The sequence below is a fragment of the Teleopsis dalmanni genome, chromosome 1 (assembly GCF_002237135.1).
Source record: "Teleopsis dalmanni isolate 2A chromosome 1, ASM223713v2, whole genome shotgun sequence".
Taxonomy (NCBI): domain Eukaryota; kingdom Metazoa; phylum Arthropoda; class Insecta; order Diptera; family Diopsidae; genus Teleopsis; species Teleopsis dalmanni.
The window spans coordinates 193,825,132-193,842,141 of NC_051846.1; the positions used below are offsets into that span (position 1 = coordinate 193,825,132).

At 27.8% G+C, this 17,010-nt stretch overlaps 1 protein-coding gene across 1 annotated transcript in view; it reads left to right on the forward strand.

The window, feature by feature from the left end:
- Positions 1 to 10,766: 10,766 nt before the first annotated feature.
- LOC119666971 (palmitoyltransferase ZDHHC8B-like) overlaps positions 10,767 to 17,010 on the forward strand; it is a 7,226-nt gene continuing 982 nt past the window's right edge. Inside the window, exon 1 of the mRNA XM_038076249.1 lies at positions 10,767 to 10,811. Within this exon, the coding sequence (XP_037932177.1) occupies positions 10,767 to 10,811 (45 nt within the window). The remainder of the gene's footprint in view (positions 10,812 to 17,010) is intronic.

Sequence of the window (17,010 nt, forward strand, 5' to 3'; positions counted from 1 at the left end):
ACTACAAATGTGGTGGAATTATGGTATTGGATTATTGAGAAAACATAAAGGAGAGCATACCATTGGAGCATTATACTATTTTAGGAAAATACGTATAGTAATCAAATAAAGTGTATATATTTGGGAATAAAACTTATTTATTAAATTCAATTTCTAATCAAGATAAAAGCAAGGTAAAGTGCCTTTTTAAAGGCATTGTTAAAACAAATTTCTAGGGTCTTATATACATTATTTATAAATTATTTTGAACATTAGAATAAATAAGAAAAAATAATAAATATTTAAGAATAATAAATAAATTAATCATTATTATGTTGAAGCTAGTTGAGTTAGTATACTTGAGCACTTTTACTCTCTATTAACTGCGAGGTTTCTTCAAAACCCCTCTCTACAGCTTCACTGGATTATTGTTTATCACTTCATCAGACTAAGCAATAATTGACCTCAGTTTTGCATGCCTCCCCGAGGAGCCTGTAACCATTCTGAGATTTGATAACGTGGTGTTGGTAAGTCTGTCAGTTTTCGTAAATAATTTAAGGGCTCTATCCTTTATGTATTTTTTGATCGGATACATTTTGAGGTCCCTGAGTTATTCGTTCTAATGCACCATGGTACCTTTAAAAGTTTTCTCAGAGTTTGGCTTTGTGCAATTTCAAATTTAGTAAAAAGAAAAACATTTCAATAATAGCCTGAAATGTTTGACAATAATCTGTAAGACCGTAATACGCGTATATATCCAGTATATGCCTCATATCATGTTTACAGCATGTTCCACTACTTATGTTAACGAAATTAAGATTTAGTCGTTTCCATTACGATAAGCTGATTTATATATTCGAAGTAGCATTACATATTTACATGTTACATATAAAGTGTATTTGACAAATATTTCAATTTCTCTTGTAGGAAATTATTTTTAAGCGTTTCTTTTTCGATTTTTTCGTCTTAAACTAGTTAATTTATAAATATTGAGCTTATTTATGTAAAGGCACTTTGTGTGGTAAATTATCTTCATTAGCGGATCTAATAAGCAAACCCAACTAAATGAGACAAATGAAAACATGGTATAAGTAAATGCGTTTTATATTGAAATATGAAAAAAGAGCACGTTTAAGAGCAAAACCCCTCTCTACACCTTCACTGGATTAGCCATATAAAATAACTATTTGAATTGATTATAATATATTTTATAGGAAGGTTTTGAACAGTAGTGAATTGCAACAACAAAAATCTTTTTTTATTTTTAGTTAAATGAATTTTTGGCTGAGAAAGTAAATATGTTAATGAACTTTCACAGTAAATGATCAAAACTCTAAGTTCTAACATACAAGTCAAGTGTGGATTTCGGTCAGTTTGCTAATAAACACAGAGTCTGAGCTTCAAATTTGGTGCGGTACGAGTATAATACTTGCAGTCTATAAAATAACTTGTTACAGTATATGAATAATTATATATAAGAAAGAATTAAAGGACTACTGAGGATGGCTATTGGGCAATACTTGAAACAGCTATATGGTCAACTTAAGATTCAATTAATTAAAAATAAATAAAAATAAGCCTGGCACTTGCAGTCCAAAAAAATTATATACGGAACTATACATTAATTAAAAAATTCGAATCTTTTCTAAGACCACTGATGGTGAGTACTTGGCAATACTTGAAACAGGATTGTATGGCCAGCCAACTTTCAATAAATTAACTAAAATTTTTGTTATTGTCTTTTTATTTCTATTCGAACCCTTCTAAGTTTCAAATAGTTTCTTTTCGTCGTAAGATGTGTCACTTTCGACAAAAATAAATTAACATTAAATAAAAATTTTTGTTGTTGCAATTCAGTACGGTTCAAAATTTTCTATATTTTATATTTAAAGTAAAATAATCACTGCCATCCTAAGTGACGCTTAAATCAAATTTAATTTATATAATATATGTATTATATATACAAATATTTACTTTCGTATCAGATGATAATTTGTGCATTTGATACATTTAATTTATTTGTAGTGAAACTACTTCCATGAACGGTGTTAAAACCTTCGTAGTATCTAAAAGTTGACTATATTAAGTTTAACAGAGACTTAATAGAGACTTAAAGCAAATTGATGTTCTTGCTTTTAAGATAATACCAGTATAGTAATCACATTATTTATAAAAATAATTATTTTATATTAATTTATATTTATTTTTGTTTAAATTTTTTGTATTTATAGAACTATTCCTTGTACATTTAGCAGTTGCTTAATATAGCTTTCAACTTAAATTATTTTCAAATCTTCTTTTTTTTTCTCTCAATACATACTTCACTACTTCTTTATCTGCAGAGTTTCCTTACAATCTGATTACCTTAAGTACCAATTTAGTCAATACACGAGCAGAGTATTTTCAACAAACCACTTATTTGTATGAATTTTACGTCTCGTATAGGTGGAATTATGTGATTTTCGTAGTCCTTGATGTTAAGCAAAATTGGAGAAACATTTCAACTAGCAGTGAGTGCTTTCAACATATCGAAATTGGTACTCCATTTTCAGCTTGAATGGCCAAATTGAAAAGCGATTGCTGTTTCCAAAACAACTGCTAAGGACTCGAATCCTTTGTTACGTTTGAGGTTTTTATGGATTATACCTTACACATATTCCAAATATTACTAGTTATAGGGATTGAATTTTACCAATAAACTACTTCAAAATATATTAGACATATTTAAAAAAGGTAAGGAGGGATATAATAAATTTTATTTTCTTAACTATTAAAGTATAACTTTAATTTAAAATACAGAAAGTCGTTTTAATTTTTTTGTAAATATTTAATATTTTAAAATTAAAATTATTATTATCACTTATTTGATGGCTTTGTAATTTTTTTTTTAATGAAAAAGAGTTTTTCCTTAGCCAAGTTGTATTGGATAAATATTTTTTATTTATGATCGCTGGGATAATATTGTTCAGCAAATAAACAGCCAACAGCTTTACTGGTTCACTCTACTCGTCTGGATAAACATTAATGCGAAAATAATATTTAAAGTCTATCTGTCATAGAAAAACAAAAAGTAGATGTTTTTCTAACGAAATGATCATTTGAGAGACCACTAATGGCTCGAAACTGAAGAAAGAGCGGACGAATTAAAGGCGTCTGATAAAAAGTATACAATCAGGAAATGTTACTGTTTATCATTTCCTCAGTATTATCGAACTTTTTTTGACAAAATAATAATAAAAGATATTTTGTAACAGATCCTTACCCACAAAACTGTGGCAATGGCAACTTAATGAGTTCAAATCCTCCTAAAATATTTGAACCATTTTAGGCTAGATGAAATTGATTTCTTTAAAGTTTAATGTTTTTATCTGAATCATTTAACAGATATTATAACCCTTTAAATGAGTCTATGTATATATACGTTCCTGTTTCTGTAGCATGCAGATATATAAGACATTATTTATGATAATGTCATTATTTATGATAATGTCATTATTTATGATAATGTCATTATTTATGATAATGTCATTATTTATGATAATGTCATTATTTATGATAATGTCATTATTTATGATAATGTCATTATTTATGATAATGTCTTTAGGTTAACTGGGAGATAAGTCATACTATAACAAGCAGCACTTGTTATCAAGCCCTGAAACAAAATGAGTATCAGAGATTTGAGATGAGGTCCCTCTCATTTCTCGTTCATTTCTCGTTTATATCTTTAAGTTAAAATTCAATTACTATTCTTGTCATCTTGTCATATTCTTGTCAATATTTTTCCAACAATAATTATCTACATATTTTAAATTTTTAGTCAAATTGTTGTATTGCATTATCGATAATCACCATCCGTTCATTAATTTAAAATAAAAGGATACCTCGCCAAGCGTTTGAAGTACTTTTTATACATTCAATGTAAGTTTTCCTATAAAGAGTTCAACAAATGATATTTTTTCCTTTGAATTTTAATGTTTTTATTATATGTAATTATTTTTAGTACACTTTGTGTAATATATACACAGCAATTTATTTACCCGTATAAGTAATTTGTAATTTTTATTATTATCGCTACATGTAATTGAATAATCTGCTTAAATATGATATGCTTATCGACAAGTGTTTAATATTTGCATTTAATGTTCTTATTAATAATAAGCACTTATTAATAATTCAATAAATTATTAACAAACAAAAAAACAATATACAAAAATTTGTTAAAGAATTAACGGAAGAAGGATTTGCCCGGAAATGGGTAATTACAAATTACAGGTCATGGCATATGGTGTGCGACATGCAGTTTTATCATTTTTACTTGCAATGGAATTTTATTTTTAATTTAAATATAATTTTTTATAATAAGAATTTTAATAACAATTTTGCATGTAAATTTTAAATTGAAAAAATTTGCTTTTTAATTTTAATTTCATGCTATGCATATTTAAATAAACGAACAGAAATTACACAACGCGATGTATTTGTTACACAAAACAATTTTAAATTCCGTAACAAATTATTTAAAATCAAAAAATGTTTTCAGATATAAACAAGAACCTTTTTTAAATAACACAAATTAATTCAAATATTTTTATTTATTTAGAAAAAATATGCATAATGCAGAAAAAGTGTACTATTAACAAAAAAATTATACTAAAACTAAAAAATTATTTTTGTTTTTACAGGGTAATCCATTTTATGGTTCCATAATTTAACGAAAATGAAACATTATATTCCACCTCATTTTATCATCAGAAGTAAATGATAAGGACTATTTTAATAGTCGAAAAATCAGAGAACGAAACCTTAAGAAGACTTCAACATTATCTCAACAAAATCTTTGATTGAACAACTGAATAGATCACATCGATGGAAGTCTGAAATGAGTAATAGGGACTCCACTTCGAAGTAATACTTACGTAGTCCCGGATTAGGACAAGATCTCTAGCAATGAGGGAGAGTGGTTTTAGTCCGTGCGAGTTCGGCACTCACTTTTTGTTGCGCCGGATTGTGGTCAGTGCGTATAAAACTGAACGAAACTAATTAACTTCTCCATAATTAATTGGTCTATATTAACTTCACATAGAATAGAATAAGATATCTTGCATTATACATAAATGGAGTACCAATCCTATCTCATAACATTACTAAATACTTAGGCATGACCCTGAAGACTAAACTCAGTTGGAATACACAAAACAAAAAGAAAAAAGCCTCATTTATACAGAAATTCAGGTATATGTTTCGAATGGGTTATTTGCTCTATTCACATATAATAAAACGCTCTTATAGAAGTAAGTGCTTAAACTAGTAATGGACTAATTGTATCTAAGTACTGCCAAAGATCAACTGCCAGATTCACAAATTCCAAAAGAAAGTTTTGAAGTGTGACATTAAAGTGTCTACCGGCGTTTGCAAAAAGGACAACAGAACACCTATTGTGTTTGTCTAGAAACAGGGTTAAGCTATTGGTTGTACCACTCTTCAAAATACTCAGTGATATTTCTAGCATAAGTCGGCCAGATTCTTGCATTTATCAATACTTTCGGCTGTTTCTAACATGACTGTTCTGCTATCCACCTTTATGAGGAATTATGGAAACAAAACAGCTTTAGAGTTGATTAAGGAGGACTCGCTCCTACCTTAACTTCAATTAACCTAACTTAATATTTAATAATAATATTAGTTTATACTTTTTAGTTAATATTTAGGTTATATTTATTTATCAGGATCAAATGTCATAAATCTATTCATATCTGACGACAACAGTTAGAGTTAAATATTTTTGTAGATTTGGTAGTAGGCATTTTTGCGAATATGTAGAACACTCAAAGCCCCATTTTTGGGATAGACCCAGTAAGCATATTTTTAAATTTACGACAGCGTTCTAAGTTAGATTTGAACCAATGTTTTGTGTACTGTAGTTCTACTATATACTACGCATCGGTTCAACAAGGTATCCTGATCATGACAGTTGATTATATATATTGGGATATATATAATCAATTTTTTTTAAGATTTGTTAAAACGTTATTTTTGCTCAGTCTTTAATGAGACCGAACCCAGTTGCTGTGTGCTGTTGTACTACTATATACGCATCGTCCCAACAAGGCAGCCTAATGAAAACAGTTGTTTATATATATTTGGATATATATCTTAAATAGAACATGTTCTGTAAGGAATAATTTATAGTTATATCTATTTCCTATGTTCACTTATTTCACTGATATCAGATTTCCGTATATTTTTATAGAATATGTTCTGTAAGGAATAAAGTGCAAATAAGTTCACTTTCTATCTTTTTCACTGAGTTCGTATTTTTCTATGTGTAAAATCTTTTTTCTCCTTCATGTGAATAAAATGTATTTATTTAAAATGAAATTAATTCAGGATTTTACACATTTTCTAAAAATGTATTTATTCCACACTTTCACATGATACTCTCTAAGCAGTTTAATTCTCAAACAAGTATGTGTATTTAAGTCCTATTTAATTTGATTTATTCAATTTAAACCAGGCAAAGGCTTAACATACGAAATAATACAATTAACGACCTGTCTTGCAGAATCATCAAGCAACCGTTTGCATCCTTTTGGAAAGGATTTCAAGTGGAAATAAGACAACGCTAGCAGTAACAGTAACTCACAACAATAAGGTTAAATCAGCTTAACTGAACCAACTCACTAGCAAAGAGGGTCAATTATAAACAAAGAGCAAAATCCACAAAATCAAACAAAATGGAAATTTAAATAAAAAATTTTTTATATAAAAAAGAGTCCTGAATATCTTTACGAATACAATAGACTTTTGTTTGGTATTCACAAACAACAGAAGAAATCAAAGTAAAAAATAAAAAATATGCAGAATCACAAAATCGTTTATATTTGCCAAAAAAAAGGGATTCTTGTGTAATATACTGTGAACTTTAAGTGTTTTTAAATCCTTTTAGATTAGAAGTTAATGTGCTTTAAAAAATTGTTTTTAAGGAAAGGATACAGCAGGTTGACACCAACTTTGAAATGTTTAAAATACAATACAATAATCTATTCCCATCGTTACCACCAACAGATACTATAATACAAATAATATAGAGATACTGTAAACACTATTTATCTCAACTGGATAGTAGTACTGATATATATAATGAAATAATTTTTTATATATCAATCATATCTATTTCCTTTTTGACATGTCACATCTTACCGCTATCCTTTAGTTTTTATAGAAAGCATTTTTGTGAAGAGATGAAATGGATTGGGGGTAGAATCGTCCTTAATTAGAAAACCTTTTATTCCACATTAGCCTTAAGCGTGCTGTATTAAATACTCGCATTTAAATAATTTTAGTTTAAATTTTAAATGGTAAAAAATATGCGGTTTCAATTCTTTACTTATTTATCTTATCATTTAATAATAAAATAATAAAAACTCTGAAAAGTAGAATTTTGTGTTACCCCACATTTATGTCTATTTTTCTTGATTCTTGAGATTTTCAATTTTCTGTTTTATTCAATTCATTTGCATAAGGATAATTTATTTCGTATTTTGTTGAAATTTCTGTAATTTATGTGTAACTCACCGCACAGCAGGATGCTTGTCTTGTACTGCATATAAAACCTTTTAATTAAAGGAAGTGGCTAGGAGTTTTTGAGTGCTTTAAAGACTTTCTCAAAGTAGACGAATTTATAAGAAATCAACTTAAAGTATCTTAACTATGGTTCACACATAAAATGCAAGAACATTTTAATTGTCTTTAGACGAGACTTTACTTTACTCAAAGTAATAACTTCATAGCTTTTTGTGGAAAAATTTTGATTCCACTACATGCAGCACGCAAATCTTGAACTAAGAAAAATTCATGGATCTAGAAACGCGAATTCGATACAAGGATGAACTGAAAAATATCAAGGCTACTAAATCTTGCCTGGTTTATATTGAGATTTTTTTTGGGAGAGCAAATTATGCCCTAAATATCAGGATGTATAGTTGCCTCTACTAATAATAATTAAATTCATATCTATAGGCTCGAATTGTACACTATTCTTAAGTTTCTTAATTAATATATAATAATTATAGAGAGGTTTCGAAGTGTAATGAATTGTAACAATAAAATTTTTATTTATTTTTAATTAATTGAATTTTTGGCTGACCATACATCTGTTCCGAATATTGCCAAATACTCATCATCAGTGGTCTTAAAAATAAATCTTCTATTTAATTATTCGTAAATAATTTTTTAAACTCCAATTACTAAGGATAGAACTCGTAGAACTCATAACATTACTAAATACTTAGGCATGACCCTGAAGACTAAACTCAGTTGGAATACACAAAGTAAAAAGAAAAAAGCCTCATTTATACAGAAATTCAGGTATATGTTTCGAATGATGGGTTAGTTGCTCTATTCACATATAATAAAACGCTGTTATAGAAGTAAGTTGTCTTGGAAGTAATTCTTCTATTTAATTATTCGTAAATAATTTTTTAAACTCCAAGTACTAAGGGTCGAACTTGTGCCCTACAAAATTTGAAGCTCAAAGTCAGCGCTCATTAACCAACTGACCGAAAGCCGTACTTGACTTTTATGTTCGCACATTTTTCTGGGGTTTTGTTACTTTGCTATGAAAGTTTTATTAACAAATTCACTTGCTGTGTTAAGTTATATTAAAACAAAATCATAAACCAGCTGTAGAATAATTGAATTAATTAATTAAATATTTATTATTTTCAAGTATAAAATTTAAATATTATTCTGTATTAATAATAATATATTATAATAAATATAAGTATAATTAAATATAAGAAATAAATCTAAGCGACCACTGATGATGGGTATTTGGCTATAATCGAATATGGTGAACTAAAAATTAAGTTATTAAAAAAAATAATAAAAATTTTGTTGTTGCAATTTACTACTGTTTAAAACCTCTTCTTTAAATACAATAATTTATATTAATTATCAAATTTAGTTTGTTAGGTATCAAATTTAGTTTGAAATTTCTTTAATATGAATTTAGCTAAACTTCTACTTCAAATTCACTTTAAATTAAAAAAGTAGTTCAAAATTGGTCTCTTTAACATTTATTGAAAAACCCAATAGTGCCATGTTTTAATTTCAAATTAAGAGCTATTTAAGCATTGGTAGATACAGCATTTGAAACTGAACCCCTTGTGTAGTTTCTAGTTTCTATTCTATTACTTACTCATTTGAAAAAATTCTAACCTTCGTATGAAAAAATGCTTTTCATTATCAAATTTCGTATAGAAATTTTTTTCCTCCTCATAATCGAAATCAAAGTCAATACATCCAGCCTCATAGCTTTTGTGCTGCTGACACTGCACTTCTCTAAATGTGATTGGTAATTTTTTTTTAAGTTTTTCTTATTTTTTCCTATCCATGTTTTTGTTAGCAATAAGGATGAAATGAGAGCTGCTAAGTTATACACACACAGAGGGAGACTTTGGAACAGTGCTAACAAACAATCATTCAATTTTCCAAGTGCTTTCTGCTGTTGAAAACTTCCTTCATTTTTGTACTTCCGTTGCTCTTGTTCCAAAAGTCATTGCCGTTTCGCTTACTTCTCAGTGTCACGCTCAGCAAAGTCAAAGCCATTATATCTACATTCAATCGTAAATAGTGGGTTCCATTTGATGAGGCTTATTGGCAAATCAATGGCTTTGCTATCAGCAATCAAAGGCAGATTCCACTGCTGCTAACTCTGCTAACTCTGCTGGAACTTGCTACCTTTAGCAGTAAAATTTATCAGTGAGTTGGCATTTCACACAGAAATCTTCTTTTGTTTTGTAAAAGAAGTGAAGATATTTGAATTGAAGTTTCTGTAGTTAGTAGTTTTATGCGTCTTTGAGCTAAAATTCAACACAAACTTCTGATTTCGGAATGAAGGAGCAGTTGGTTTTGTTGTAATTGCTTGACTACTCAGTCTTCTTCTGCTAACTGTGAGCTTCAATATTGCCATGATTATTAGAGAAATTATGCAAATTTTTGTTTAAACTGCAGAATAAGCAATTAGATTTCATTTTCCATTGAAAATGAAATGAAAATAAATTAAATTTTAAGAATTTTTTAAAATTGTTTGCAAATTTTTTTGCTTTTCAAGCATTTTTTTTTTGTTTCCAGCAAAGTTGAATTTGTGATTACCTTGTCTTATCAGAAAAAATATTTTTCTACATATTTACTTTTGTTTAAGTTTAAGAGAAATATTTGTGTTTTTTTAATTGGTTCCTACAAAAATATAAAGCAAAATATGAAATTTTATAAAAAAAGCAAAGTTATAAAGCACAATTTTTTATTTTGCCTTTTGCAGTTTTATATGTTGGTCATTATTTGCATTACACTTTCGTATTTCCTGAGTTAAAACGGAGTGTAGATATGTATATGTCCTAATGGCTTCTGAGTACTTTAAAATATTTCCGTCTGCACTTTGCCAACATTTAAGCTTCTAAAAGAATGCAAACACACATGAATACGAGTATAGATAATAAGAGACCCACACCGTAGTGCTTTTATGTCGGTGACTTAGAAAATTTAGATTGTTTATTTTTTTTTTTTTGTGTTCTACCGAAGGCATAGTTTTGGTTAACCTCGTTTTTGCGGCATGCAATATAAGTTTTCATATGAAAATTTTTCTTTTTATTCAATATTTTCTCACTACTGTTTGTGGTCGGATGTTTGTCACTGCATATCAAAGGAGTTCTCGAGCTAAGTTCAGGCTAATGCTCAACTTGCGGAAATATGAAAAAATGGTTTGTTTCAACCGCTTGAAAAATATGTACACACCGAAGGTGGAATATGCTAATTATAATGTACAGAAAGTAAAATACTTTTACTGCACACTTGTTCGTTTTGTGAATAACAACAATAGTACCAACCTAGAATAGTACCAACTAAAACATAGCGTATATTGTGGTTAAAACTTCAAACGTTATTGGACAATATTTCATAACTTTTACGTACGACACATAGCATGAATGTCACAAATATTTTATCCTTTTAATTTAAGTTAAAAATTTTCTTAAAAGTGAATTTGGTTAAGCTGTGGTATTTTATAGTAAACACCTAAAATACAAAAACAACAAAAAAGAGTTTAAATATCAGGTATATTATATGAGTCGAAGTTACTAAATTTGCGCCTCATGGCGTATGAGTGATTTAATATCGTTACGAATAAATTTTAAATAAATTCATTAAAATATTTTGCCTGCCAGTGGCAATGTATATTGCTTTAGTGTATCGTGTATTGCAATAATGAATTTTAAATATTTTTTTTAATTAAGTGTTTTAAAAATATCAAATTTAGTTTTACAGTTTTTAAAACATTTAATTTTAATAAATTTAACATAACATTTTTAATAGGAAATCAATAAATATAATATTTTATACATAGTTTCTCAAACATATACCGATACATATTTAACGTTACAAATTTATTTCTTATTAGATATGTTAATTGTGATGTATAAGAGTTGGCAGCAGATAATACCTTTATTCTCTTCTCTACGCAGGGCTTTATTGATCGACACTGGAAAAAACTGACAATTTACGAATATATCACTTTTATTGTAAAACCACTTTTTGCTTAAAGTATCATAGAAGGAATATACCTCAGAGGTACTAACGTACCAACGAAGCTTCGATGTCTTCTTTAGGGATATCTATTCAAGTCTTAACTGTTGCTCTAGGGTTAATTAAGAGATGTGCTATGCAAAAACATAATCCTTATACTTTTCTGTTTAAAGTATCCCTCTATATCTAAAATTATTTTAAGCGGCGCCAATAAGTTGTCGGGTTGCATATTCATTCTGTTAAAAAATTAAAACGCTTCTATCTTTATATACTTGGAATACAAGGATCTGTGAAAATATCGGAGTTTCTGACATATCTAGAAATTGTCTTATATGTTACATATGGTCATGTTTTTAAGTTTTAGCAGTTGCTAGAGTCTAGAGTGGATTAAGCAATGTGTGATGCGAAAGCACAACCCACGAATTAATATGTTTAAACTATCACAGAAAGGCGTATCTTTCCTTCATCGCTTGAATTCTTCAAAACGGAGTTAATGAATTGATGGGGTGAAGATCTGTTTAGAAGTTTAGACGTTATAATCTTAATTCGCTTTATGATGGTTTTAAAAGGAAGATCTCTATGAATATCTTGGATAGAGTGGTGTTTTAAAATGCTATGTTTTAAAATGCTTACAACTGCTCAAAACTTGCATTAAGCGATGTGCGATACGGGAGTATAACCCGGATATTTTTAAGTTAAAAGTAAATTGCTCTAAGGTAGATTAGGTGACGTGCGATATGAAAGTTAATTACTTTCCGTATAACTTTCTGTTTAAAGTATTTTGCTCTATGATAGATTAAAGGATGTGCAATGCAAAAGCATAACTTACGAGTATAAACTTTTTTGTTTGAAGTATCACAGAACGGATATCAGCAAATCTTCTTTATATCGGTTCAATTATTGTAAGGGAACCTATAAATTTGTTGTTACTAAGATATGTTTTGTGAATATCGAAGATAGTTGAAGCTTTATGTACTCGGATATACGGTCAATATAAAAATCTGAATGAATATAAATTCTGATTTTTAATATACCATGATATTTGGAACTCTTTTTTAGGGTAATGCTGTAAAATTTTTTCAAGAATGAATTTATTCACTTCACTGAAAACATCACAATAGGATAGCAAAAATGATGTAATGATTTATTTTATAGGAGAATTTATTTTTTAACCTTGAAGAGGGGTTGAAGCTGATTATGAGTTCATGCAGATTATTTTACTCGTATTTGTGTTGATGACATGGTTTCAATCAACTCTTTATGAAAAGTCAGTGCCAGTTGTTTGTTTTCATTACTTCACTTAATTTTAAAATTGTTCACTGTTGATTCAGAACCTTTAAATTCTGATACAAGTGATAGAAATTACTCTTCTTTTATATCCATTGCGTTATCTTCCATTCTGAAAGTAATTGACCAGATCATCAACGTATACCTGCAGAGAGTTGGAAATTTTAATTGCATAAACAATAGAATACATAATGTGTGTGTCATTATCGTATAAGAAATATAACTTTGGTTCCATTTTTGGAGTATCTACGGTATAAATTAAATAAAGCATGAAATAAAGTGGTGATCCTTAGTGGTATAAATTAAATAAAGCATAGAAGAAATTGGAGGCTTAAATATATGTTTGTTCAAAATAGATTCCCAATAAGTTACATATAATTCCAGTGCATATCAAGTGACACTTTGAACTGACTTTAGGCAGTGTATTGAAACAAAAAATAAAAAAATAATACAACACAAGTAGCGGCGATAGACCACATAAAATTCTAACTCACAAAGAAATTTCCCTTCATATGAAAATATTTCGCCTGCAAAAATATAAAATTTTGTCATACTCTGACAACATTTTTTTAAAACTTTTTATGTTTGCGGGAAGTGCTTATTTTTTTTCTTCTAAATGCTTATGTGTTCAGAAAAGGTCTTTATTTACACCTTCAACCACATATATTTCTGGTTAAAAAAGTGTGATCAACATGCTAAATACATACGCCACTAGAAATGCCTGGAACACCGCAAAACAAATGTTACTATGAAAATGTATTGACCGTTGAACTTCACGAAATGCAAACCAAACATAAACTCACATAAAAGATACTTCACAATGTGGTGTATTGTCATTTTGTATGAGAACAGCAGTAAACTAAAGTGTTTGTGATGTATAAGGGAAGTACATTGAGAAATGTTAATACGAAGGTACGAGTGACTAAATAAAAGAACGCATGAGATATAGGAATAAATAAATATACTATAATACATGCCTTATTGTGTAGTACACGAGCATTTTTTATTGAAAATAATGTAATTATTTAAAAAATAAATAAAAAAAAGTAATGGCTAAAGCTAAATATTTAGCCCACTTAGTAACTGCTTTCGTTTGATTTAAATAGGCTTAACTTATATTTTTAGCTATTAATTTGTAATTTAATTATTTTATTTTTATTTTTAATTAAAACTGAAATATTGAAAATTAAAAAATATTTCGAATATTTAAGTGATCTGCTTTTGCAAATCCAATTTATACTGCTTTAATTTTCTTATTATGCGGTCTGAATTAATTTTTATTTAAAAAAAGTTAACTGATAATAATAATTGAATTATATTGAAACAGCTGACGAATATTAAATTAATTGAAAAATTCTTTCCAATTTTTACTGATATTACTTATATAATTCTGCAGTTTAAAATTTTTTTAATTCAAATTATTTTCACTGACAATAAATTAATTAGATTGAAACAGCTGACAAACAACAAATTAATAGAAAATTTCTTTACAAAGAAAGCTGTTTTTGTTTTAGATTAGATTGTTTTAGATTAGATTTTATTATAAAAATATATTTCTTTTATCAATTGCTTTATTTTCATTAATTCTTATTATTTATTTTGAATTTTATTTTATAAAAATATTTACAGTATTTATTCATTATTTAGTGGTTCAGCAAAATAATTCAAGTTGCCCTCAAAGTATGCAACGATAAAATGAACAATAATGCTATTAAATTAAAGTAATTAATAATATAATTAATTTTTTTCTCAAATTTTGAGCTCAGTATTTCAGTATTTATAAAATGTTTCGCTTATTTATTGTTATATAGAATATATATTATATAGAACTGAGCTTAATAACACCTAGTGACAAAGAGGACCAAGTTGATCTCTATAGTTATAAGGCATTGTATGAGTGTTGTTATGTCAATAAAATAAATAGAATAGATAAGTAAATAAGTATAATAATTATATATATAAATACAATATAATATATAAAGGTACTTTAGGTTTATACCTGGATGTCTGTATTTTTAATCTAATATAATGTACTTATGTATTTGTAATATTTTTTTTAATATTTTTTCTTTTTAAAATAATAAATAAATTCAGCTTCTGATTAATTGGTAAATGCTTTTTCCAATTGTTAAGCAGTTTTTTCTTCGGAGAATTGATAATTGAAAATATGCATAGGTAAAATAATTTAAAATATTTTTCCCATTTATTTTTCATAAATTATTTCTCCCAGTAAACTTTTTACTTCTGTGAATAAATTCTCCTGTGGAAAATTATAAGAGCACCAGGTGCTTTTTATACTGAAATTTGCATTAAATTAATAAACGCGTTTTAAATTCTTCATTTTAGAGAATTTATTAAAGGTTTTTTGCATTTCCTACGTAACGATGAATATGAGATAAATTTTTTTAAATTTAAAAAATTTATTCAATAAATTTATAGAACGAAGTTTTAGTCAAACTCTACGAGTTTTTAGAGTTTTTTAATTAGGAGCCAATATATCTCTCTTGCGTAAATGTAATCCAAGCAACCATAAATACATAATAAAATGGAGTACAATTGCTTTTTATATTTGAGTTTAAAATTGATTAATAAAGTAAGCTTCCAAAACTTTTCGGGCAATCAATTTATGCCTCAAGCAGTGAATTTTTATGAACAACCAACATATTTTTCCCAATTTTTTTCCATTTTGTTTTTGGTAATGAAAACTCTTCCACTAGACATTACTTTTTTTTTTGTAGTTCAACTTTTCGGACTTTTTTCACAAAAAATACTGATATTTCTTCTTTTTTATTGGATGTCTGCTTGGACATCCCAAAGGAGTTTAAATTTGTCAAACAAATTTAATGGTTAAAGTTTTCGTGTAAGACTGTTAAGGGCAGAGTTTTTTGTTCAGGACTTACTGCTTTCTAATGAGGCTTGTAAATTTTGCTGTTAACTTTCCAAAAATATTACCAAAATTTTTAAAATTATTTGCAAAGTTTATTGTAATTGTATTCCGGTTGTAAAAAATATATTGTTCTTGTTCGTTTGAGTAGATGAGTAGTGAATTTCACAAGTATCAGGAATGAAATAGTTTTCTTATAGCCGTTTTATTAACTGAATAAATAAATAGTTAATAACTGCTATAGTGCATTGAATATTCTGACAAGGGTCACAGTCAACCACTATCAACCCTGGAAAGGAATTGGGTCATTTTTTGTGCAATGATTGCATTTTAAGTTCTATTACTGAACACTAAATGAAAGATACGCAATACAAAAGGGCGCACAGTACTATAGACACGAGTGCTGGTTTCTTGATCGTAGACACATGAAAAAATCGTATGGAGAGGGGAGGAGGATAACTATTATTATTTACTAAGATATAGTAGATTTAATAGAGTTCCACCCGATATGAAATCATACAATGATTTATTCAAATGGCTGAACTTATATATTATTAAAAATAGTTTATATCTTAAAATGGATTTGGAAAGTTTGATAATTTTTAGATGACTGTTTTTTAGAATTTTTAATCTTATTTTTTTGGTTCTTGTTTCTATTTCACAGAATTTGGGATAACATTTGAATTATGGATTAGATTGAATTTATATTAAGGTAAGGTCAATATCAGACTTCTGAACATCACAGCACTATAGGAATAGAATGGTTTCGAAATCAGTACTGTAGGTATGAGTTTATACTAAGGATTAATATTTCTGACATAAGAAAAATAAAAAAAATTGTGATTGCAATTTTATTTCTATTGAAAAAGTAGCTCTCCCGGTTTGAGTCGATACTTAGGATGGATACTCTTTACACCAAAAAAAAAAAAAACAAACAACTAACTATAAAATTTCTGCAAAGATTTGATGTAAATGAAACACAATGAAGGCAATATAGATCACTCACAAAGAATAAACGAATAATTAAGAACATGAAGAATAATTAAAGGTGGTTGTCAAGTTCCATTAATCATTAAAAATGATATGATACTCCTAAATCTGCTATTATTTTTGAAGTTAAGAGACTGTTAGTTAATGTTATCATACGTTAATATTTTATCCTATTATGTTAATGTTATAGCTTCTCCAGATGATATAAGTTTGATTTAGCTAAGCTGACTGATCCCTGTTTTTAAAGAGTAGTACATGCACAAGACATATGGAAGATACATCATTGT